We start from the raw sequence: 25,510 nt of genomic DNA on the forward strand, positions 1-25,510 counted from the left end.
TGCTGTGTGTTGCTTGGGAGCACCGTAAAAGGGGGAGTGACTTTTGGATGGTTCTGTTGCTATAACAGAATACCCGAAACTGATAACTTTGAAAGAAAAGAGGTTTAGTTTGAATCATGGTTCTGGAGCCCTGGGAGTCCAAAGCACACCTTCTCATGAGAGCCCCAGGCTGTTCAGGGCCCCAGGCTGTTCACAGCAGGAAGTGGGAGTTTGTATGAATGTGGTGAATGCAGCAGATGGATTGCTTCATAAAGACCTTTTCTGACAGTAATTCATGCAGCCCCATGGGAGTGACGTCTCCCTGGGGACAGGCACTAATTCCTCCTAATTACTAATCATTTTTTTGTTGTTTAAAGACAGGGAGAGCTTCATTTGTAGCCCAGGCTGGTTGGTCTCCAATGTGGGTTCCTTCTTCCCCAGCTTCCGAAGTGTTGAGATTATAGGAGCTGCCAGCCTGGCTCCTGATTGCCTGTTTGTTTGTTTGTTTCAGTTTTTGGTTGTATTTGCTTCTGTAATCTCATGGAGCCCAAGCTAGTCTTGAATTTTCTCTGTAGTTGAAGGTGATTTTGAATTCGAGATCCTCCTGCCTAATTACCCCATGACCCAACACTGCTACAATGACAGTCAGATCTTAGTCTGATTGGCTTGGGGGAAAGCTCCATAGAAGAACGTTTGCTTAAATGTATGGAGCCCTAGATTCCATCCCTAGCCCCTCTCCCCTACATTCAACATGGAGTTTTCTAGGAAACAACCATATTCAAACCACAACAGGCAATGAATAGCACTCCCAAGACTGAAGGGACAGAAGACCCCTCCCAGCATCAGCACCAGCCATCCAGTGAGGGGGAGGGAGGGGGAGAGGGGAAGAGGGGAAGGGAGAATGAGAGGGGGAGGGGGAGGGGAGAGAGGGAGGAGAGAGGGGGAGGGGAGAAGGAGAGAGGGAGAGAGGAAAAGAGGGAGAGAGGGAGAGAGGGAGAGAGGGAGAGAGGGAGAGAGGGAGAGAGGGAGAGGGAGAGAGGGAGAAGGAAGACCAAGGCTTTGAGACTGGAGAAAGCTGCCTCATTAGGCATGCATCAGACACTGCTGGAAAGTGAGCAAATTGGGCAGTGAACAAAGTGATGCAGAGAGCAGGGCAGTGGTGGCACACACCTTTAATCCCAGCACTCAGGAAGCAGATCTCTCTGTGAGTTTGAGGCCAGCCTGGTCTACAGAGTGAGTTCCAGGACAGCCTGGATTACAGACAGAGAAACCTTGTCTCAAAAAACAAAACAAACACAAGAGGGGGTCTGGAATGGGAGTGGCTCACAGGAGCAAGAGTACAAAAGAGATGAAGTCCAAGTTCAAGAAGAGAAAGAAAGAACACAAGTCTAAGGGGTCCTGTCTGCCTGTTCGGGAATTCAACAGCTAAACACCGCTGCCTGCCTCCTTTGGTGAGCACTGTCCGGGCTGGCTTGTTGACTAGTCTCAGGCTGCCATGAGCTAGGTACGGTTTGAGCCTTAAATCCCGGTTTGAAGTTTGAAAGGGGGTAGGTTTAACTGACTGTCCTCTCTCACTATGGAAATTAGTAAATTTTTTTTAAAGATTTATTTATTTATTATATGTAAGTACACTGTAGTTGTCTTCAGACACTCCAGAAGAGGGCATCAGATCTTGTTACAGATGGTTGTGAGCCACCATGTGGTTGCTGGGATTTGAACTCTGGACCTTCGGAAGAGCAGTCGGGTGCTCTTACCCACTGAGCCATCTCACCAGCCCGTAAATTTTTATTTAACTTTTTACTTTATGAGTGAGTGTTTTGCCTTTGTGCATGTCTTTGCACCACACCCATGCGTGGTGCCTGAAGGGGTTAGGAGAGGGTGTTGGATTCTTTGGAACTGGAGTTCAAGACGGTTGTGACTGCCCTGTGAGTGCTGGGAATCAAACCTGGGTCCTCTGAAAGAGCAGCTGGTAGTTTTAACCACTGAGCCACCTCCTCAGATCCTAAGGGAACTATTTTTCACCTGCAGAGGAGGGAACTTTGGGAAGTGATTACAGGAGATTTGATAATGTCATCCGGATGGAGCATCGAGGCTCTAAAGCACCTTGGTGGCTTTAGAAGTCTGTGTACCAGGTGTGGTGGCTCATGCTTTGCTTCCAGCATTCATAGATGTAGGATAAGATCCCACTGGCCCCTCCTAGGCCTTCAGCCAGAAGGTGTCACTGTTAACAAGGGAGCTGCCAGCATACAAGCTGACCAGCGTCACTAATGGAGACATAACACAAGCGAGGAGACCTCCGCTTCTCTTCGTTTTCAGGTTACAGGAGGTAAATCCCGGTGCTCCCTCCTGTGACGAGCAGTGGTTTGGCTGATTAGTCAGCCATCTCATTACCAGTCTTGTCTGGGTTTGATTTGTAGCTGTGACATTAATCACCCTGGGGCCGAGTGGGACCTTAGGTGGCACCGAGTGATGTATGAAGTACTTCAGTTTAACTTTAGATGAGGAAAAATGAGTGGTTGGATGTGTGGTCTTTGTTTTCTCATTGTGTGCAGGTTTTGTTACTGTTATTGTTTTGCTTTGGGGAGTGTACTGGCAAGTTTAGTGTCAACTTGACACAGCTGGAGTTATCACAGAGAAAGGAGCTTCAGTTGAGGAAATGCCTCCATGAGATCCAACTGTAAGGCATTTTCTCAATTAGTGATCAAGGGGGAAAGGCCCCTTATGGGTGGGACCATCTCTGGGCTGGCAGTCTTGGGTTCTATAAGAGAGCAGGCTGAGCAAGCCAGGAGAGGCAAGCCAGTAAAGAACATTCCTCCATGGCCTCTGCATCAGCTCCTGCTTCCTGACCTGCTTGAGTTCCAGTCCTGACTTCCTTTGGTGATGAACAGCAGTATGGAAGTGTAAGCTGAATAAACCCTTTCCTCCCCAACTTGCTTCTTGGTCATGATGTTTGTGCACGAATAGAAACCCTGACTAAGACAAGGAGTTTGTTGTTGTTTGCAGAGTCTTATAGTCCAGGCTGCTGAGGAACTTGCTGTATAGTAGTCTAGGCTGACTTCCAACTTGCAACTCTTCTGCCTCAGCCACCCACGTGCTGGGATTGCAAGCGTGGACTACCCTACCTGGGGAGTGTGTGTGTGTGTTTAATGTTTTAATGTTTTAAATGTCATAATGTGAAGAGTCTCTGCCCTCATCTGTAGTTCCAGACTCTTTGTTCTAGGCGCTAGAGTCTAGGGGTTTCTGACTAATTCAGTCTCATAGCCTTAAGTTGGCTGGGGTGAGAGGGAGTGGTGCACTGAGCCAGTGGTGTTCAGCATGGGGCTGCAAACGCAATCAGCAGAGGATGGGGTTATGCTGTGAGTGAAGGCCAGTGTCCTGGTCACCTCAGATGGATGTTGTGATCGATATCAGGAACCTGGATGCAGGAACAGCAGTCACAGAGCAAGAAACCCCGGCCCCGCCCACCTCAGCTCAGTGGTTAAGAGATTGTAAAATGATTACGTGATGTTCTCAAAGGACTCCCCACCGGGTGTGTCAGACCTGTGGCCTGTAGGTCACATACAGCCAAGGACAGCTACAAATGTGGGCCAACACGAACGTCCTGAAAGCATTATGGTTTTATGACTTTGAAAACTCAGCCGTACAGTTCTTGAGCTTTACAGATGATGTCGCAAAGCTAGGTAGGCCTTTCCCCTGGTTATGTCCCCAAGTCAGCCCACGGTGGCTGGGTTTGAGGATCACTGGCCTAATTCAATGTTGCCTGTCACTTTTAGGTGACACCTCATTCATGGTTGCCCTGAGAGCTGTTGGTACACCTTGTGTCCCGATTTTCCATCCCATGAGGGTGTACCTCGAGCTGGGCCTAGTTGGTTAACTTGAATAACTTGAAGAAGAAAATGGCTGTTCTTGACTAAAACTCCCAAGTGGAAGGCGCTGAGCATGCGTTTTGTGTTTCAGAGCCACCAGAAGGAAGCAGAGCGTCTTACAACTTGGTGCCACGATGCTAGCTGCCCGTCTCTCCAGACCCCTGTCACAGCTCCCAGGAAAAGCCCTAAGTGTCCGTGACAGAGAAAATGGGACAAGGTAAGCAACCAAAGGGAGGGTTGGCCTTGAAGACCACCCTAAACATCTTCACTACCTGCCAGACCTCAGTGCTCAGGAGACAGGACTTCCCGTGGCTCACGGGGCAAATAGGAGTATTGTCCGCTCTGGGGCTGTATCTCAGGGATAGAGCACTTTCCTAGTGTACACATGGTTACTAGTGACTGAGAAAATTAACCCTTTTCCTATTTATCTGAAAAAAAAAATGTTTTTGTTTTTTCGAGACAGGGTTTCTCTGTGTAGCCCTGACTGTCCTAGAAATCACTCTGTAGACCAGGCTGGCCTCAAACTCAGAGATCTGCCTGCCTCTGCCTCTGCCTCTGCCTCTCAAATGCTGGGATTAAAGGAGTGCGCCACCACCGCCTGGCTTTGAAATTCTCTTAGAATCATATAAAACTTGCAAAAACAACACATAGGTCCTCCTCACTCAACGACCTTAGCCATTCGCACCGTATCAAATCACATTGTGATCAAGAACATAAAGACATTGCCACACATTTGATGCTGATAACCAGGCTGCAGACCTCACCCAGCCTCCACCAAAGGCCCCATGGGCCTGTTTGCCACACAGCACACAGTGTAGCCCCAGCCACCCCCATTGCACCCTTAGTCTCTTCCCATCAGCAACAACTCCTCCTTTATCACCTTTAGTCACAGTCTTGACCCTGGAGGGCTACTCGTCAGCTATTCTGAAGAGTCTCCTGGTGTGGGGTCTGTGTGTGTGCCATGGTGGTAACATACAGATTAGCACGTAGGCAAGGAGTTTGCAGGATCAAGGTGTGCCCTTCTCGTCACCAGTGTCTGTGTGGCTCATTTCCTTGGTCTTTTTCCATTCACACTCTTAAGTAAATGCCCTGACATCCTAACTGCTATGACTTAGAAGGATTATCAATGAAGTTCAGACTAAACACACGGACCTTTGGTATTTTGGAGACACCATTTTACAATGTTGCTCAGGCCGTTTTCCAACTCCTTGGTTCAAGGGTCCTCCTACTTTAGTCTGTAAGTGTTGGGTGTAGGTATGTGTATAACCACAGTCAGTAGATCTTGCCTATTCGGGGCAGGGAGGGGGGAATTCTGTGGGTTCTGCTGCTACAAAGTAAGGTATACTTCTGGTTATATTTGAGGGACATGAAACAGAACATCTAGTTGTATGCTAAATCCCTGTAGCAAGAAAATGGATGTTTTCTATGCTAATATATGTCTTTAGAACATACACTGTAAACTCCCTCAGCATTTGCTAAAACCCATTTGTATGGGCTCCAGAGCAAAAGGCTTGGCTGGAAATCACACTCCGGTTCTCCACCATTGCCACGTGAGGGATTTAAACTGTGCCTTCATGTGGAGCACTGTCCATTGCACGCAGGAGACAAGATTCCTGGATGCTGAAGGGTTTTGGAAAGCAGTGACTTTCTGCCTTTTTCTTTTTAATCCATCCATACTTATTTTTTATTTGTTCAAATCCTTGAAAGTTACAACATCAGGAGTTCCATGTCCAGAGGCTTAACCAGGAAGGTTGCCTGGGAATTTGGCGGGAACCATGCTACAGGCGTCATGGGCACAAATTGCTCTTCTTACATCACACTGCCTTTGTCCAGCTTGCTGATAGGACTTGGCATAGTTTCTGCTTTGTTGCACATAAGTACAACCCTTGATCAGGGAGAATTCCCCTTCATCTTCAGTGTAAGCACCGTGCATTCAGGAAGAGCTGTGCACCCTCTGCAGACCTTGCCTGCTGCCAGGGAAAATGACTTGTACCGCAGGCTTCTCGACCTTCTTGTCTTTAGATGTCCAGTTCCCAGCAGGGCAGAACACCCCATCCCTTAGGCACCAGGGACCCAGCACTTTCTGTCCTGTGGCTCTTCCCTCTTGTCCTCTCTCACTCTAGAATCTATAGAGCTCACTGGCCGGCAGAGTGTCCAAGCTGTACTGGTGCCTTGCTAAGGGATATAGTGAAACTACCCACCTTTATTTCTTAAAGCAAGTGATTCATAAAAACAGGAAGACCTGGACCTAGAGAAATGGCTCAGTGATTAAGAGAACTGGCTCCTCTCCCAGAGAACCCAGATGTTCCCAGGGGTCTACCTCCAGTTGGAGGGGATCTGATGCCCTCTATTGGCCTCTGAAGGCACTGCATACACAAATGGTGCACATACATATATGTAGGCATTCATACAAATAGAAAAACAGAAAATTCTGTCTCCAAAGTGGCTTTTAAAGATTTCTGAGATGTTCTTACAAGGAAAATAACCACAGCTGGGCAGTATAGGCACACGCCTTTAATCCCAGCTCTTTGGAAACTGAGGCAGCTGGGACTACAGAGTGAGTTCCAGGATAGCCAGGGCTACACAGAGAAACCCTGTCTCCAAAAACCAAAAAAAAAAAAAAAAAAAAAAAAGGAAATTAAAATACTTCTACCAAAGATTTGTCCTTAAAGGGAAGTGGGGCATTAGTTGATTTCTGGCTCATTTGAGGGAAAGAAACCTGCTATAGGAACACTGTGTGGCTAGATGGAGAGCTACCTGGTTAGTGCAGGGGGCACAGTGTGTGTGTGTGTGTGTGTGTGTGTGTGTGTGTGTGTGTGTGTTGGGGGGTATCAGCTAAGCCAGAATGAATTAAATGTCCCTAGGGTAGTGGGGACATGTAATCAGTAAAGACTGAGAGGGACAGCAGGTGTGAAGAGAGGCTGGCACAAGGGGTAACCTGTGCTGTGGGAAGCCGCCCTCACATTCGCCGTTGCAAGATGGCGCTGACATCCTGTGTTCTAAGTGGTAAACAAATAATCTGCGCATGTGCCAAGGGTAGTTTTCCACCCCATGTGCTCTGCCTTCCCCTTGACGACAACTCGGCCGATGGGCTGCAGCCAATCAGGGAGTAATACGTCCTAGGCGGAGAATAATTCTCCTTAAAAAGGGACGGGGTTTCGCCATTCTCTCTCTTGCTTTTGCTCTTGCACTCTTGCTCTCTCTTGCGCTCTGGCTCCTAAAGATGTAAGCAATAGAGCTCTTGCTCTCTTGCACTCTTGCTCCTGAAGATGTAAGCAATAAAGTTTTGCCGCAGAAGATTCCGGTTTGCTGCGTTCTTCCTGGCCGGCCGTGAACGCGTGTAAGAGTAACCTGTGCTAAGATCTGTAGGGAAAATCTTTGGCCTGATCAGTTTGCTAAAGTCTCCATTGCCCAGGGCTTCATGCTCCAGTCATCCCTGAGGGTGAATCTTGCTGCTCTAGCAACCTTGACCAGCGTCTTCCAGCCAAGGCTTGATGCATGTGAATGTGTCCATTGATGGGAAGTCTTGTGTCTTTGGACAGCTCTCTATACAGTCTTTCTTTATAGTGAGTGGAAATGATTCTCCTGTAAATGGCACCCTTTGTTCCTGTGTCTATCTCTATAGTCACAGTCACATCTCTCTTTGGAGGCCATGCCATCTAGTACCCATCTCCTTGTCACCTTTGTTCCATCTACCCGGCTCCTCCTAAGTGACCTTCCCTTGTGAAATGCCTCGGCAGCACAGCCACTGCTGGTCACCGGCCTCAGAGTAGTCTCACAGGACACACGCAGATGAAGACGTCCCAAGGAGTGGCTGGCTATGGCTTCGCCACGACAATTGGCAATCTGCTCCACTTAATGGCCCTGGTAGCCTTTGTGTTTAGGAGAATCTGGCTGTGCCAGAAGACACTGGTGCCTCCAGAAGATGGTGTCCTGATGTGTTCCCACCCAGGACACTCCACCTATACCTGCACTAGTGATCTGCCCAGGCAGGTCGAAAGCAGAACAGCTTAAGGCTCTGGTCCGGCCGTATAGGAGGGGGTGCTGGTGTTTTCAGCTGCCCACCCTGGGTTTGAACACCCCTTCTTGGCAGCTGGGTGACACTGGAGATTCTTACTGAATGTTTTCCCCTAGAGGCCATTGCGAGACTATGCTTCTCCCAAGCTGCACTTGGGTCAGTCTTCTAACCCAATCTTAACTAGACTGAGCCCACTTCACTTGTGGCTCCTTTGGTGGGAACCAGTTCAGTTACTGGATACCGATCGACACTCATGGTGAGGGCAATAACACAGATAGAAGCCTGGTGTACGAAAGGGCAAAGGCTAGAATGGACACCTCCATCATCCTGGAAGCCTTTCCTATGTGGCCTAGGGTTTCTGGATGCAAGTGTTCAGATCAGCAGTGGTGTCTGCCACAGGCCCTTGTCACAGAATAGCTGTGCTTCCATCTGCCTCCCCCTGGGGAGTCTGCTTTAAATGGTCATGAGCAAGGACTGCTCCTCACCCGAGAAGCAGCCCCAGGCCCAGGATCTCGCACAGGCGTGGGAAGCCTAGCAAGACTGAGAGCGTTGAAATCGGAGCAGAGGAGGCATGTCTGGCAGTGGTGAGAGGGGACAGACAGCCAGGCAGAGCCCAGCAGGACACTCGTGCCAGCTGAAGCTGTCCCGTGCTGGACAGGGGCGGGCAGAATCAGCCCTCTGCAGCGCTCTGCCTCTCCAGGTTGGGTGCAGAGGGTATGGGGCTGTGAGTTCTCTGGAAACATAAAACTGTGTCACTGACAGGTGATAATGGTAGAGCCCAGTGCCACCACAGTCCGGACAGGACACTGAAGAGTTTAATCAAGCTCCACTGAGTATATAGATAACATAAACCGGACTTAGGTCTGTTTATTTTGCTTTGCTTTTTAATTTTAATTTTAATTTTAATTTTAATTTTATTTTGGGGGGCAGGTCACAAGGGTGGGGGCAGACATGGAAGGATTGGGAAGTGAGTATGGTCAGGGTGCACAGTGTGAAATTCCCAAAGAATCAATAAAAACATTATGTTGGAAAAAACATAGGGGGGGTGTGTTATAGATGAGCAGAAAAGATTTTAGGCTTCATGGGTTGGAAAACCTCCTAAAGCATCTAAAATATGTTCAAAATTCATCAGTGAAAGAAGAGTCCGCACAGAGCGTGGACAAACTCGGGATGTGTATCCCCTGGGCTGTGGTCTGAACGCTTGTGTGACCTCCAAAGGCATACGCCGAAATCCTGCTCCCCTCGGCGCTGGTGGATTGTGGTTCTAGAGGAGTAGGGAAGGGGGACTTTTTTAAAAATTTTATTTTATTTTATTATATATGAGTACACTGTAGCTGTCTTCAGACACTCCAGAAGAGGGCGTCAGATCTTGTTACGGATGGTTGTGAGTCACAATGTAGTTGCTGGGATTTGAACTCAGGACCTTCAGAAGAGCAGTTGGTGCTCTTAACCACTGAGCCATCTCACCAGCCCGAAGGAGGACTTTTAAAGGGATGCATTAGATTGGCTTACACAGTAGAGGCTGGCCAGTCTGGACAATGCCTGTGTACACACCAGAGAGCCAGAGGCCCCAGCAACTGCTCCGAAGTTTCAAACCAGTGCTGGTGGGGGTTGGGTTGGGGGGGCTGGAAGATCCCGGGATCATCACTGGAAGGCAGAGGGAGCTGGAGTCGGTTAGCCGTAGTGTGCACAGCTCAGGAAGAATCATGAGTAGGAGAGCAGCTTTTCCGTCAGGCTTCTTTGAATATGAGCCCTTCCTTAGATATTGCAGCCAGTGGAGGTAGCTCTCCTACCCTAAGCGAATCCTTTCTGGAAGTGTCCTCACAGACGGAGCCGCCTCCAAATTCTGCCAAGTTGACAGTTCAAAGCAGCCATACCAGCTGGTGTGAGAAGGTCTTAGGAGGTGTTAGGTCATGAAGCCACCTTCATCAGTGGGTTAGGGGCTTTGTGACAGAGGTCTAAAACACCCCCACCATCCCCTCCTGCTAAGTAAAGTCACAGCAAAAATGTCAGCCCAGGAAGTAGGCCCCCGCCCCCATCACCACCTTGAAGTTGAGCTCCCAGCTTGCAGAGCTGTTAGCTTTCCCCCTTCCTGAACCACCGTGTTGCTTAATCATTCACGCCCACTGTGGTATTTACCAGCCGTCTGACCTGAGACAGGTGGTAGGTAAACATCATTAGCTACTAGAGAATTGAAAAGTCAAACCATGACGAGATAGTCATGCATGATTTTCAACATGGCTAAAATAAAACAGCAGTGGCCAGGCATGAAACCATACGCCTGTAATCGCATGGCTTGGGATGCTGAGACAGGAGGCTGCTGGGCAGTTTGAGTCAGTTTGCTCTCTGTAAAAAGTTCATGCTACCCTGGCCTACATGAGACTCTGTCTGAAAAATCTGTAATAACAAATAAATAAAAATTTTAAGAGGAGGGGGCTGGAGAATTGGCTCAGTGGTTAAGAACACTGGCTGTTCTTCCAAAGGACCAGGGTTCAATTCCCAGCACCCACATGGCAGCTCACAACCGTAACTCCAGTTCCAGGGGATCCGATGCCCTCACACTACTAAAAGTAGTGATGCCATCAAATTCTGGGAAGTGTGTGGCGGCGCTGGGTCCTCTGCTGGAAATGTGGCATGCTTCTGTTACTCTAGAGCTGCAAATAGCTCCCCAGTTTCTTTAGAAACAAAGTATGCACCTACCATATGACCCAATGCTTGCATCCCTGGGAGTTTATCCAAGAGAAATATGTTTATACAAGATCCTGCTCAGAAATCTTCATAGCGGCTTTATTCATAATAAATCCAAACTGGAAACAACCCAGATGACCTTCAGCAAGTAAACAGTTATACAATAGCCCAAGTTAGAGAGGGTGACTTAAACACAAAAAAGGAAAGCTTGTATCCAACGGTTTGGATGGGTTTCCAGAGAGCCAAGCTGAGTGTAGAAAGCCAGATCGGCCGGCTATGCACTGTATGATCCATTTTATAGCATTTACTTTGTCCCCACTGTTTTGTGGTTTTTGAGACAGAATTTTACTTTGTGGCCCAGGCTGGCTTAGAACTTCCAGTTGTCTTCTTGCATCAGCCCCCTGAGTACTGGGATTACAGATTAAGCTGCCATGTTTGGCTTTACATTGTTGAAGTGGTAGTTGTAGTGGTAGAGAACAGATTAAACTGTGTGTGTGTGTGTGTGTGTGTGTAGCTCTAAAAAGGGTAAAGAGAAAGACGCAAGAAGTTCTGCATTGTTGCTGAATCTTTGTCAGTATCCTGACTATGATGCTGCACACTGTGCAATGCTACCATGAATGGACATCGGGCAAGTAGTACCCAACATCTCTTTGCTTACTTGCTTTTCTTTCCTTTTCTCTTCCCTCTCACCATCCCTCCCCTCTCCTCTCTCCCTTTTCTCTCCCATTCCTCTCTCTAGGGGATTGAACCTAGGTTTTTGTCGTCAATAGGAAAGCATGTGACCACTGAACTGTATCTGCAGCCCCATTTTTACGTTTTATAATAAGGTATGGTCTCACCAAGTTGCCAAGGATGGCCTTGAACTTGTGGTCCTCCTGATCCATCTTCCCAAGTAGCTGTGATTACAAGCCTGCCTTCATTCTACTCTATGCATTATTATTTCTTCTTCTTCTTCTTCTTCTTCTTCTTCTTCTTCTTCTTCTTCTTCTTCTTCTTCTTCTTCTTCTTCTTCTTCTTCTTCTCCTTCTCCTTCTCCTTCTCCTTCTCCTCCTCCTCCTCCTCCTCCTCCTCCTCCTCCTCCTCCTCCTCCTCTTCTTCCTCCTCCTCCTTCATTTACTTATTTTATGTATACAATGATACAGTATCACCACCTTCAGACACACCAGAAGAGGGCATCAGATCCCATTAGGGATGGTTGTGAGCCACCTTGTAGTTGCTGGGAATTGAACTCAGGACCTCTGAAAGAGCAATCAGTGCTCTTAACCACTGAGCCATCTCTCCAGCCCCTATGCATTTTTTCTTAACAGTATGTACATCTGTAATTATTCCCAAATACAATGCTTAAAAACAATTATGGGGAAGCAGCATTGAGCTTAGGGAGAATTAAAACACTGAAATTGCAGGAGGCTTTGCTTTGTATGTGTGTGTGTGTCTGTGTGTGTGTGTGTGTGTGTCTGTGTATACATGTGGAGGTCAGAGGACAACCTGCAGGAATCAGTGCTCTCTCCTAGCATCCCCGGAGTTCTGGTGATGAATCTCAGGCTGTCCGGCTTGACAGCAATCACCTTTACGGGCTAAGCCCTCTCAGCAGCCTGCAGAAGGCTGTTTTCTGAAAGCGTATGCACACTTTGATTACCCTGGAGCGCTGACCATCTGTGCACCCTGGAAAGCAGAGAGTGAACATTTCTGGAGCAGGCCATGAGCCAGTCAAGTTTTGGCACAGCCTCTAGAAAAAAGTAGCCTTTGGGTTGGCTTTCTTCTCAGGAATGTCAGAGATGGCTGCTGTAATGGCTGGTGGCCTGCCCGGCTTGAGGTGGAATCGGGGAGAGGTCTATATGCAGCAGGAGCAGTCCCCAGGGTGGGGAGAAAGTCAGAGCTACCTTAGCCTAGATGGCGGTTGAAGGCATTCCACAGTATTTCTGCCCAGGAGTGGGGTCTGAGGAGGGATGAGGGCCTTGCATTCATGGTTTCCTGTTTTCTTACAGACACACACTGTTGTTTTATCCAGCATCCTTCAGCCCTGACACCCGTCGGACCTACGCCAGTCAGGCAGATGCGGTGAGTGGCAGCCAGCTCCCTGGGAGCTGTCAGGACATTGTGACCCACATTCTCCTTAACCCTTCTTTGAGGCGCCCCCATCCGTGGGGAGACCCTCTCCCCATGCACAGGGGAGCAGTAATGCCATAATCTATTCCTCCTAGCCAGGGAGCTTGTAAGATGCCTACTGGGAAGCCGAGAGCTAGGGGTTTAGAGTGAGGCTCTGGGATCTCTCAGTCCCATCTGGGTTCCAGCCCTATCATTAACTGCACTGGGCATTTCAAAAGCATCTCTTGTTTCCTCACTGGTGACATGAAATAATCACACTCTTATAGCAGTGGTTCTCAACCTGTGGGTCATGACCCCTTTGAGGGACAGGGTTAAATGACCAACCCTTTCACAGGGGTCACCTAAGACCATCAGAAAACACAGAGATTTACATTATGATTCATAACAGTCACAAATTATAGTTATAAGCAGTAACTTCATAACATAGTTTTATGGTTGGGGATCACCTCAACACAAGGTGCTGTATTAAAGGGTCACAGTGTTAGGAAGGCTGAGAACCACGGATGGTTTGGGGTGGGGGTGGGATGAGCAGAGCACCTTGCACTCAGGAAGTAGGCTGCATGAACCTCGCTTTGATGAAGATGACAAGGACAGCAAGCATCGTGGTGACTGTAGATCCGAGAGCAGGAGTCAGTTCCCACCAGTCTTGTTGGTAGCAGACTCTAGGTTGGAGCCTGGACTCCTGATTCTGAGTCTCAGTGTACCTTGGTACTTGTGGTTCTCTAGACTGTGAGAGCCAGCTAGGAGGATGAGGCTTGGCCTAGAGGGCTGGGGGAGAGGGGCTGCCTACCCTACTGAAGGATCCTGGGTTGCTAATGTGAGTCTAACCCTCTAAAACAGGCTAGTGGCAAAGCTATCCTGATCACAGGCTGTGACTCTGGATTTGGGTTCTCACTGGCCAAGCATCTGCACTCAAAAGGCTTCCTTGTATTTGCTGGCTGTTTGATGAAGGTAAGGCTGGGCCGTTTTTTTTACCCTGTTCAAGCAGTCTCTCTCTCTCTCTCTCTCTCTCTCTCTCTCTCAATCTCTCTCTCTCTTGTTAAAACAGCCTATACTTTTCCCACTTCAGTCTCATTTGCTCTATGTAGCTGTTTGCTACATGCATGCATGCACCCACCCACCTACCCACCCACCCAGCCAGCCACCCACCCACCCAGCCAGCCAGCCAGCCAGCCAGCCACCCAGCCCTCTACCAGTCCCCACGCCCATCCATCCATTCCTCTGCCACTTATTCACTTGTCAAATAATATTGATAGGCCTGGCATTTTGCTAGATGCTATGGAATAAGACTGGTCCAAGATCCAGTGTCTTAGGGTTACCATTTCTGTGACAAAAACTGTGACCAAAAGCAAGCTATGGAACAAAGCATTTATTTTACCTACATTTCTGTATCACAGTTCTCTGTAGAAAGCTGGAAACAGGGCAGGAGCCTGGAGGCAGATACTGATGCAGAGGCCATGGAGGGGTGCTGCTTACTGGCTTGCTCAGCCTGATTGTTTTTTATAGAACCCAGGGCCACCAGCCCAGGGGTGGTATCACTCCTGATGGGTGGGCCTTCCCATATCAATCCATCCACCCATCCACCCATCCACCCATCCATCCATCCAGCCAGCCCTATAAGCTTACCTACAACTTGATCTTTTGGAGACATTTTCTTAGTTTGGATTCCCTCCTGTCATTCTAGCTTGAGATAAGTTGACTTAAAACTAGCCAGCACACCCAGGAAGCTCTTTGTCCCCCAGGGGTAAGAGGACACTATGCATAGACACAGCCGAAGAACTGGAACGAAATCACTCGCAAGCATATTCAAGGATGCTCAGGGGGAGTGCAGAGAAGATACTGGCTTTGACTTGACAGGGAGGCCACATTCGTTCAGAGCTGTGGACTGAATTATGCTGTCATAGATGGAGACTGGGAGAGATGACCTGACAGACAGAAGGGACAGCCCACGCATAGCTGGAGAAGTGTAGAGCTAGCTGCCTTGGGACATCTAGTGGCATTTAGGGTACATGGAGAAAGTACTAGGGCATGAAATTGCATGTGACTAGGGGACTGTGCCCAGGTCAGAGACTTCCACAACCTCTACTGTTTACTTTGAGAGCCTTTCCTTGGCTCAGTTTTCTCTTTTGGTTCTTTTCAGTTATTCCTCCCTCCCCCAACACACACACACACACATACACACACACATACACACACACATATACACACACACTCACACACACACACACACACACTCACACACATACACACACACATACACACGTGCACGCACGCACACACACACACACACACACACACACCTCCAGCCCTGGGCAGCCACTTCCACCCCCCTAAACTAGCCTTCTCTGGACGTTGCTCACATTAGACTCAGGGATGCTAGGACTTCTTACTCTGTCTTTCACATAGCACAATGTTTGTTTTTAGACAGAGTCTCACACTGTGTAGCTCTGGCTGGCCTGGAACTCACAGAAATCCATTTGTCAGCCTTCCAAGTGCTGGGATTAAGGCGTGCCCTACCACATCTGGCCTTAGCCTGTTTTTGAGGGTTCTCTATATTGCAGTATTGTGTCATAGCTCATTTTTCTGCAGATTATTACTGATCATATGGATATACGGCAGTACTTTGCTCATTTGCACCCTAGATAAACTAAGTAAAATATTTAGTTTTAATTTTTTTATGTGTATGAATGTTTTGCCTGCATATATGTATATCACATGTGTGCCTGGTGCCTCCAGAGGCCAGAAGAGGGTGTCAGATCCCCTGGAACTGGGGCTATAGAAATAGTTATGAGCCACGATGTAGGTGATAGGAACTGAACTCAAGTCCTCTGCGGGAGGAGCAAGCATGTTTAACTTCTTAGCTGTCTTTCCAGCCCCAAACTACATTTTACAACCTTGCATAAAAGTAAAAATAACCTTACATTCAGGATATTTATTTAAAAACTGGTTGGCTTATGGCTATTTTGAATATGTGACTGTGAACACCACATGCGTGCGTCAGTGCAAGCCTTGCAAGCGACTGGAGTCAGTCCCTATCTGGGCTGGGTCCTAAATCCAGAGCCTGCCCCAGGGAGGGACAGACAGAGGTGACTTCAGCCCTGTCTCCCCCAGGACAAAGGTGATGCTGGGGTCAAGGAACTGGACAGCTTGAAGAGTGACCGACTGAGAACCATCCAGCTCAATGTCTGCAACAGTGAAGAGGTGGAGAAGGCGGTGGAGACGATCCGCTCCGGCCTGAAAGATCCTGAGAAGGGTAAGGGCACCGGGAGACTGCGGGCTTCATCTGTGAGCCTATTCTATGGCTCCTGCTCAACGCTGCCCTCCATTTGCTGGCAACCTGGCAAAAGGCTCCTTTCATTATTGTTAAACTCTTCCTCCTGCTCAGTGAGAGGAAGTGGATTAAGTTAATCATGTCTGTGCAGTAGGGCAGTAAAATATGGCCAGGGGCAAGTCTGAAATCTGTGGAGTGACAGATGGACATACTGGTTCAGTCCAGTTCATCTAATGCTCGTTGAATGCCCACTCTGGGCCAGGCACTGGGCACTGGTGGGGACAATAAGGACAGCTGAGGCACTCTCTGTCCCTGAGGACCTTACAGTTCAGTAAGTGGATTGATTTCAACCATCCCAGAGCAGGGCATGGTCAGGGACTGAGTGGCAGGGGACGGGCCTGAGTTCAGTGCCGGGTATGGCAGGGATGGTAGGGTGGCAGAGAGCTAGGAAGGACAGGTTGGAAGAAGGGCAGACTTTGAGCAATGACAGAAAGTGCTGGAGTGTGGCAAATGGTTGATTTGGTGGTGGGAGCCAATGAGGCAGGAGACTGTCTGCTTTGTGGAAGATGCTGGAGAATAAAGGGTCTGCCCTGAGGCCTGGTTGGATTCATGAAGCTCCTTCTGAAGGCTGCACTGGAGTGGGGAAAGGTGGGTTAAAGGAGAATGTGGGTGGTACGCCCTGAACCTGGCGGTAGGCAGAGCTCGCTAGTGGTGCTGGGAGAGCAAAGCTGACTGGCTTGATTTGGATATAGAGATGAAGAAGAAGCAAGAGGTGTCTGGCTTCCATAGCTGGTGTCTTCAATGTTAAGAGCAAGATGAGGGAGGGGTGAGAAGATGGGGCGGGTGGGGGGATGTCCAGAGGGGATACAAGCAGTTAGGACCCAGGGAGGATGGAGACAGACCCACATGAGTTGGGTAGAGTGCCTCCAAGCTAAAGGCACAGAAAGGTGAGCTGGTGGCCAAAAGGTCAAACATTGCAGAGGCTCCCCGAGGCCCGAACACCTGTGTCCTCCCAGTTCTGCCTGTGTGGGGACCACTTAAGTGGAACCCAGACGCATGGAGCTGAGCCGCACAGCAGGCCCTGTGGAAGAGCCAGTCTGTGTTGTTGATCTTGGAGCTTCTTGGTAGGTCAGGAAAAGGGGGGCTAGCCTCAGCTGCACAGCTGCAGGGTGGGGTCCAGTGAAGGGGCCGGGCGACCAGCACCTGTGTGGTATGGCTAACCAAAATTGCCAGGCTGAAAATTGCTACCTTCTCTGGGAAGGGTCTTTGTGACAGGGCTAGCTACAAAGAGGCTGTTTGTTCCTTAGGGGTCTGACTCTGGTGTCCCCTCAGCAGTTCAGTGGCACCACCTGCCCTCCTAGAGGCCATGCTGGGGCCCTGTGTTCTCCAGGAGCAGCCGGTGTGTTGTGGACCCACTGAGCATCTGTTAAATAATTGACAGGGGTAGTTGACGTTTCTGGCCCATCAAGAAAAAGCAGGTTAGGTCCCACTGGGAGGATTACCAGCCTATAGATTGTCACCCTTTCACCTGGCTACAGGTGCAGAGTAGAGATGGGGGCAGGGAGACCTGGAGGGGTCGTCTCTGATAGCACAGGAGGGGTAAACCAGGACCCAAGTTAATTCAGGAGGAAACAGAACTGGTTCTTTGCCAAAGCAAAGGAAACTGACAACACTGTGGGGCTAAGCGTGACGGCTTGTCCTCAGAGCTGGGTCCAAATCGCGTCCTCACCTGGTTACTGGTGACAGGAGCACAGGCTTATCCACTCTGAGCCTCAGCTAGCCCATTCAGCTACGGCCTGGATTAGCATCTACTGTGTGAGTTAGTTATGAGGGTCAGGTGACATCCATAAGTGCCACTCCAGGACCTGGTAGCTGTCATTCCAGCCCTGGGTGACACAGTGGATCAGGAGAAGTGAAGGAGTTGGAGGACTGAACGTGATACCTTTAACAGAGCAGAGCAGATGCACTGCGGGGGCTCAGCATGTTAGTTGTGGTTAGGGTTAGTTAGGACCGTGGAGCTCAGATGGAAGGGACCGTAGGAGGAGTTGTGGATCCATGCACCCCACGGGTACATGGGAGTTGTCTGGACACGGAGGTAAGGTTGAGGCCATTCTGGGAAAACAGCTGCCTTCAAGGCCGGCAGGAGTGCGGTTGGAGTTTGTTTAGAAGAGCGGCTGGCTAAAGATTCCATAGAGCGACTAGGTCGGTCCCCCCCCCCCCCAGAGATCCCCGCAACTCGTCAGCTCAGCAGACCTATCTTGCCGCATACTTTCCCAGGTCATGCGTAATTAATCCTTATTGGATAGCAGCGCCAGATAGAAAACTTTTACTTTTAGGTAGAGCATGCACACTTGCATTTTAGGTCGTGTGATACTGCCCCACCTGAGTCAAACAGAGCCGAGGGAAAATTCCACAAACACGAAGCAGAAGAGGAAACGGTGGCAGCATTCAGGGGAGCCAGGCTGAGGAGAGGACGCTGGGTGTGCCTGCTAGGGGTGGAGGCGGGTAGAACAAAGTGTAAAGTTGGCACTGGGGATACTGGGTGCCACCAACACCAAGGAGAAAGCTGATATCCGTGGGGCATTAGTGGGTGATGTCTAGCTAGAGAAAGGAGATGGGGCGGGGCTTAGATGGCGGCCTCTTGGAAGCCATAGTAATACATGGTGAGCAGTGGGTGGAGGTTGGAGTCCACGGTGTGTGACTGGATAGAGGTGGGGAGGAGGGGCGGGGGGGGGGGGGGGCGTGTCTCAGAGGATAGGATCAGGGAATGGTCTCAGAGGGCCAGCTACAGGCAGGAGCACAGAGGATGGTTAAAAGAAGGCTCTGTTGTTGTTGTTGTTGTTGTTGTTGTTGTTGTTGTTTTCAAGACAGGGTTTCTCTGTGTATCCCTGGCTGACCCAGAACTCAGTTTGTAGACCAGGCTGGCTACACTGATGTGTGTCACCACCTCCCAGCTCAAAGAAGGCTCGTTGGGACGCGGAGATGTTTGTAGTCATTCTCCACCCAACGCACATACACTGACTTCCTAATGCAGACCGGGTTGAAGGGCGGTTGCTGGGTCACGGGGAGAGGTTGCATTTCATATAAGGAGGGGAGGAAGGACTGAGGGCTGTGGTTGCGTGGGTTGATGGGTTAGCCATGGATGCTAGAGAGGCTTAAGGCAACAGGAGGGAAGACTCGGGGAGGTCAGGAGACAGACCTGGGAGCTGTGGAGTTTCTCGGTCGCTTCTGATTTTGTGTGCTGTGCCTGAGGGTCACAGCTTTCAGCCTGAGCTGAGGGCAGGAAGCTCCAGCAGGCAGCTAGCTGCTAGGAGGAGGGTACTCTTTGAACACTTAGTTAACAACAACTTCCTTTTCTTCGTAAATGCCCTTAATTCCCCATAATTGAAGGAGAAGGCTCCAGAGGTCAGCTGACCAAGCTTTAACTTGGGAAAGCAACTGGAGATCAATTACTCTGTCAGTTACACAAACTCCTTCCCATGATGCACTAGAGAACGAGGCCCGGGCCTCGTTCTCACAGGTGACAAGCAGGCATCACGTCTGAAGCCCCTGCAAGGAGCACAGGGCTTTTAGTGGCAGGAGACAAAGTCCTAGGAGATCAAAGTCTGGGGAGCTCAAAGAGGCAGCACCCTGCTGTGCCCTGGGGCTCTAGCCATCCACTTCTTACACCCCAAAAACTGAACTCAAAACAAACCCCGAAAAAAAGACCTAATAACCCCTTGGCTCAGGTTGGGCTCTGCCTCTGACTTAATGATGAGACTTAAATCTGTCTTTTCCCTTGACAGCTTTGGTTTCTCTTGCTGTTAACAGACAAAATAAACGCCAAGAACTTTCCAGAACCAATGTTGTCTGGGCCTACAAAAGCCAGCTGTCCCTTAGCTGCTTTTGTTATAAAACAGCCAACTGGACCATGAGAAATAGCATCTCCGCATCTCCTCAGAGCCTGTACCTTTACACAGTCCTCCAGAGAGGGGAAGAAGAGAGATGCTGGCAAATAGGCTACTGAGTCAAGGGCCCTTAAAAATGTGAACAGCAGCAAACAGCAGTATGCTCAGAGGAGGGACATGGGAGAAGAGAGAATTGTTAAAAGTCCCAAGGTGGAGAGGGGTGGGGCCTGACTATGAACAAGGCTTGGCAGCAGAGCCTATTACCTAATGGGTGACCTTGGAGTTTTGTGGCCTTCTGTGAGCCTAGCTTGGGAAATTCCTGAGGTTTCCCTGGCTGCTGGCAAGAGGGCAGATAGAAACAATAGCTAACTGGTGACTAGGTGCAGGCTGCGGACTTTAGCTAACTGGTGACTAGGTGCAGGCTGCGGACTTGAGGTCACGTGAGGGAGAGGGAAAATCTGTCTCCATTACTTTTCTGTTGCTGTGATAAACACCATGACTAAGAGCACATTGGGAAGAAAGGGTTTATTTGGCGTGTAAGCTTCCACATCCCTGTTCATCTCTGAAGGAAGTCCGGGTAGAACCTCAAAGCAGGATCCTGGAGACAAGAACGGAAGCAGAAGCCATGGAGGAGTGCTGCTTACTGGCTTGCTCAATTTCTTTTCTTATTCGCCCCAGAACCACCTGGCAAGACATTGTATCATCCGTGGTGGTCTGGGCCCTTCCAAATAGAAAATGCCCTATAGATTTGCCTAAGAGCCTTATGAAGACATTTTTCAATCAACATCACCAGATACTGGTTGGTTTGTGTCAACTTGACAACAACCAACCAGTACAGTGTTGGAGGGAAGCAAGACACAGGCAGAGATCTACAAGGCTCAGCCAAGGGCTGAGAACTGATGGGTTCAGGCATCAGTGACACGAAGCCTGAATATTCCATCTAAGGGACATGGCATCAGCCAAGATGTGGGGTCTCCCCCCTTTCATTCTTGGGTGACTCTAGAAATGTTTCCTGAGAGCCCTGGGTAAGAGGCTGGGAGGGGGTAATGGGATGAAGAGATCACAGAAGAGGGAGGCAGGCTGGCGTTTGGGCCACAGCTCCCAAGTCTGTCTCCCGACTTCCCACACAGTGACTGGCTGTGTCCTCTCCTGTCCAGGAATGTGGGGCCTGGTTAACAACGCAGGCATCTCAACGTTTGGGGAGGTGGAGTTCACCAGCATGGAGACATATAAGGAGGTGGCTGAAGTGAACCTCTGGGGAACCGTGCGCACCACAAAATCCTTCCTTCCCCTTCTCCGAAGAGCCAAAGGTAAGTCAGGAAGACAGATCTTCCTGCCCACCCATCCTGGTGCCTGCCAGCATCCATAGTAGTGAGTCTCAGAGCCATGGTGGGCTTGGGAATGGTGGTGGGCGTGGTGAATAAGTAGCCAAGTAGGAAAGGGGGTCTGCAGCTTTCAGAACCGGAGCAGACGAGCTGGGCACGGTGGTGTGCATCTGTAAACCCAGCACTCGGGAGGCTAAGGCAGGAAGAGCCTGAGGTTAAGGTCAGTCTGAGCCACGTAGTGAGATCCTGTCTCAAAAACACACAGAAGAGATTGGGCAAAGGTCTGTGCACCCAGGGCTTACGGATCGTAGCGGCTCGCTCTTGAAAGAGCCGATTCCAGAGAAGCAGTGATCTGTGATCCAGCTGAGTCTACGTGCTTTTCTATCCAGGGTAATGTTAAACAAATGTTAGCATATTCATTCCATAGCCAGAGAGAGAGGGAGGGAGGGAGAGAGAGAGAGAGAGAGAGAGAGAGAGAGAGAGAGAGAGAGAACGAGATCTGATTTTTCTCCCTGGAACAGCAAGCCGTTGAGAAAAAGAGGGACCACATCCCCAGAGCTGTCCCGAGGCCTTGGCAGCACAGGAATGAGCAGGGTGCAGCTCATAGCCTTAAAAGGACGCTCAGCCTTTCCATGACGTCATGTTCCTTCCTAGGGGCGCTCCTTAGGCAGGCTGGTCTCAGGTCAGCCTGGGCTGAGTAGGATCTGCCCCACCCTCACTGCCCCCGATGCAGAAGTTGTGATGGGTCCCTCTATTCCCAGGTTAGCCCTGTGACAGAGCCCATTTGAAGTCCCCATTTTCTGTATGCCTGTGTCTGGCAATGCCACGGTCACGTTAAGCCTCAGTATTATCTTTGTAGACTCTGCCCCCTGCTCATGCCACAGCCCACTTCTTTCTGGATCTGGTATTGGGAAAAGTCCACCAACCCGGGTCCTCCTCTCTTCTGGAGTGTTCTAGGCTCCCTTTTGCCAGCCTTGTCCTGGACTGTATTTCTGACCCTTGCCAGCAGTCAGTACCCACCTTGGCTTTGCATATTACTTCTGTGTGTATCAGGCTGGGAAGGCTGAGGTTTGAGCTCCCTGGGTCGGGGGTTGGGGGTGGTGGTTGGTTTGTGTTTCTCCCTGACCAGCATCAGACCCTTAAAGTGAGCCTGCAGGTCCACACAGACATGGCCATCCCTCTCCCTCACTCTTCCATTGTGTTTTTACCCCATGGCATTACCACGGGGCAGGCTCTGGCTGGTTATCAGTTAGTTGGGTGTTACCTAGTCCACTGTCCTGCTGGGCACAGCAGAGTCCTTGAGGAAGATTGGAAATACTGACTAGCTGGGTGGTCCGAGGCCCCAGACTCCAGATGCTTTTAAAGCTATCCCTGCCAGGCCTCCATGTCACTCAATACCATCTGAAGAGACGCTTGCTGTCTTCTACAGGTCGCGTCGTTAACATCAGCAGCATGCTGGGCCGCATGGCCAACCCCGCCCGCTCGCCATACTGCATCACCAAGTTTGGGATCGAGGCTTTCTCGGACTGCCTGCGCTATGAGATGCACCCTCTGGGTGTCAAGGTCAGTGTGGTGGAACCTGGCAACTTCATAGCGGCCACCAGTCTCTACAGCCCCGAGCGCATCCAGGCCATCGCCAAGAAGATGTGGGATGACCTGCCTGAGGTCGTCCGCAAGGACTATGGCAGGAAGTACTTCGATGAAAAGATTGCCAAGATGGAAACCTACTGCAACAGCGGTTCCACAGATACTTCCTCTGTCATCAACGCTGTCACACACGCCTTGACCGCCGCCACCCCGTATACCCGCTACCATCCCATGGACTACTACTGGTGGCTTCGGATGCAGATCATGACCCATTTTCCTGGAGCCATCTCTGACAAGATCTACATACACTGAAGAGCTGAAGAGGTCCCTTCGGTCTCCGCCAGGGAACCTGGTGGGAGGGAGAAAGATGAGGGGAGGGAGTTTACCTTTTGATTAGCTGTTGAGGATTACCCACTGTCTTAGGAAGACCTATTTTAACCTTACGTGTTCAATGTGGTGAATGGTTTGGGCCTTCACAAATTAGGGGGGGGGCGGGCGGAGGGCGCAGGTGGGTGGCCCTAAACCTCAGGGCCAATATGGTGCTTCTATCTATCTCGAGTTGATTTTATATAAAGATTTGTGGGGAAATATCTTTATATTAAAAGCAGGTTATTGGAATAGAATCCAAAATCATTTTCCAGCCAAAACATCCATTCGAAATCTGTATCCCATTTGATCCTTATGTAAGTCTCATGAGTAAACAGAACAGAATTTTTTTTTCTTGTGTGCATGAAAGAATTTGCAGATCGCAGAGGACATACGAGACACCTCTTTCATTGTGTCCACGGAGTCCCGCCAGTGTTACGGCAAAGGCAAATCACATTTGTGTCCCACAGACACTTGAACCCATCAGTCCAGTAACCCTGTGACCAACTCTGTACCTTCTCCTGAGCCAGTCACACCAAAGGTCACTGTGTGCTATGTCTCTGTGCGTCCGTAGCTCTGTGTGACTGGTGGCCAGCAGTCAGTGACTCTCTGCTGGCTCCAGGTGGGGGAATCCAGAGACTTTTCAGCTGAGATCTTGACATTCTCATTAAAGATTCGAGTTAGGTCTGGGTGAAGATGCTGTCCGGCTAAGAGCGCAGCTTGGTTTTGCCTAGGACAGGATTGGTGCTATGCTTGGTGCTGCAAACAGACCAGTGGTGCCAAGGCTGGGCACTGAGACACTTGCCCAGCAATGGGTCTAGATGCCTGTTGTCTTGTGTGCTCATGTGGTGCTCCCACATGTGGGTGCGTGTGTGCATGCACTCACACACACACACACACATCACACACACACACACACATCACACACACACACACACACCTGCTCCATAGACTTCAGGGTGGTCACCTCTTCTTTGTATTGGGAACTTCTTTTTAATTAAACTGAGACACAGTTAGAGAGCCTGTGTTCTCAATCAAGGGACTTTTGCATTTGAAGGCTGCTTGTCCCTGAAGTTTCCTAGGGTCTCAGTATTTGGATCCAAACCAAATCCCACCACGTTCCAGGTGGCAGCAAGTCTTGGGCCGGGTATTTAAGTGCCAGCTTTACACACATCTCAGCTTTACACTTTTGTGCATCTTGTTGCAAAGTCTAGGACTGCCACTAGAGGGCGCGCTGCCCCCTCAACTGGAGCCTGCTCAGGCCCGGGCGTTTTCGTTCACACAAACTTGGGGTCTTTTCAAGAGTGTTTGACCACCTACTTGGACACTGCCAGGGAACAAAGAGAAGAGCAAAGACCCCCTTGGAAACCGATCCTACACTCCTGGCAGTGTCTAGCCTGAAACTGAAGCCCAGCGCCAGGAGAAAGCAAAGGAACCTGGACAGCCACAGGCGGGTGCAGGCAGTGCTGAGACAAAGAGGGTCCCACAGAGAGCGAATTCAGCCTGCCGGTTTGGGCTTTTAACCCCTCTGGATACAAACAGAGGTGCACTGTTCTAGCTCCTGTCTTCAAAGCAAAGTAGATAGGGCCTGAGAGGGAAGGTGAGAGGGAGCCAGGGCCCCAGGGTCCACGAATTTACCTGACAGCGGGATGCATTTGTACTGCAGAGCCTGCCTCCTGCTGGCGTCTTTCAGTGGCATTTTACACCTTGGGAGAATTTGTATCCGTGTTTAATAAAGAGATTGGTCATAACACTCGCAGAGTGGCTTGGAATTACACTCAGTACATCCATCCATCACTGAGAACCGGAAGGGGGCTGGAGGTGACACATACTTGAGTCCTGCTTCGCACTAAACTGTAAACGAGGACTGCCTAGTCAGGCTGTTAAGATTTATTTTATTTACAGCTAGTTGTTGACTATCTTGCTGGCCTTGATTTTTAGTCTTTATTCTAGTAACTGAAAAGTGGTGGCACACTCGTTTAATCCCAGAATTTCATAGGCAGAGGCAGTGAGATCTCTGTAAATTCAAGGTCAGCCTGGTCTGCATAGTGAGTTCCAAGATTGCCTGGGCTACATGATAAGACCCCGCCTCAGAAAACAAAAGTCCAGGGTACCTTCTTTCCAAATAATCTCAATGGTAATTGAAACCTCCCACTTACCCTCACTTGCTGCAACTACCAGCCTGCTTGTCCACAGAACTACCTTTGATCTTTATGAAACAGATGAGGTGGGCAGATCACAGGCTGTTCCCATTTTATAGATCATATAACTGAGGCCCAGTAGAGGAAAGTGACTCACCCAGCATCAGTGGGTGGGGGCAGAATGTCCAGCCTCCAGAATTATGTGAGCATGTTTTTTGTATGTTGTTGCTTAATCCTCTATGATGGCATGTTGTTCTAACTGCCAAGCTGACCAAT

General features: G+C 49.7%; 1 protein-coding gene across 2 annotated transcripts in view; it reads left to right on the forward strand.

Moving 5' to 3' along the window:
* Window positions 1-24,846, forward strand: part of Bdh1 (3-hydroxybutyrate dehydrogenase, type 1) — a 36,605-nt gene extending 11,759 nt beyond the window's left edge. For both annotated transcript variants that reach the window (NM_175177.4, NM_001122683.1), the window contains exons 2-7: window positions 3,937-4,062; window positions 12,537-12,609; window positions 13,498-13,608; window positions 15,769-15,910; window positions 20,973-21,125; window positions 22,570-24,846. In NM_175177.4, the coding sequence (NP_780386.3) occupies window positions 3,980-4,062; window positions 12,537-12,609; window positions 13,498-13,608; window positions 15,769-15,910; window positions 20,973-21,125; window positions 22,570-23,039 (1,032 nt within the window). In that variant the 5' untranslated portion in view covers window positions 3,937-3,979 and the 3' untranslated portion in view covers window positions 23,040-24,846. The remainder of the gene's footprint in view (window positions 1-3,936; window positions 4,063-12,536; window positions 12,610-13,497; window positions 13,609-15,768; window positions 15,911-20,972; window positions 21,126-22,569) is intronic.
* Window positions 24,847-25,510: the final 664 nt, after the last annotated feature.

Source organism: Mus musculus, chromosome 16 (genome assembly GCF_000001635.26).
Source record: "Mus musculus strain C57BL/6J chromosome 16, GRCm38.p6 C57BL/6J".
Classification (NCBI taxonomy): Eukaryota; Metazoa; Chordata; class Mammalia; order Rodentia; family Muridae; genus Mus; species Mus musculus.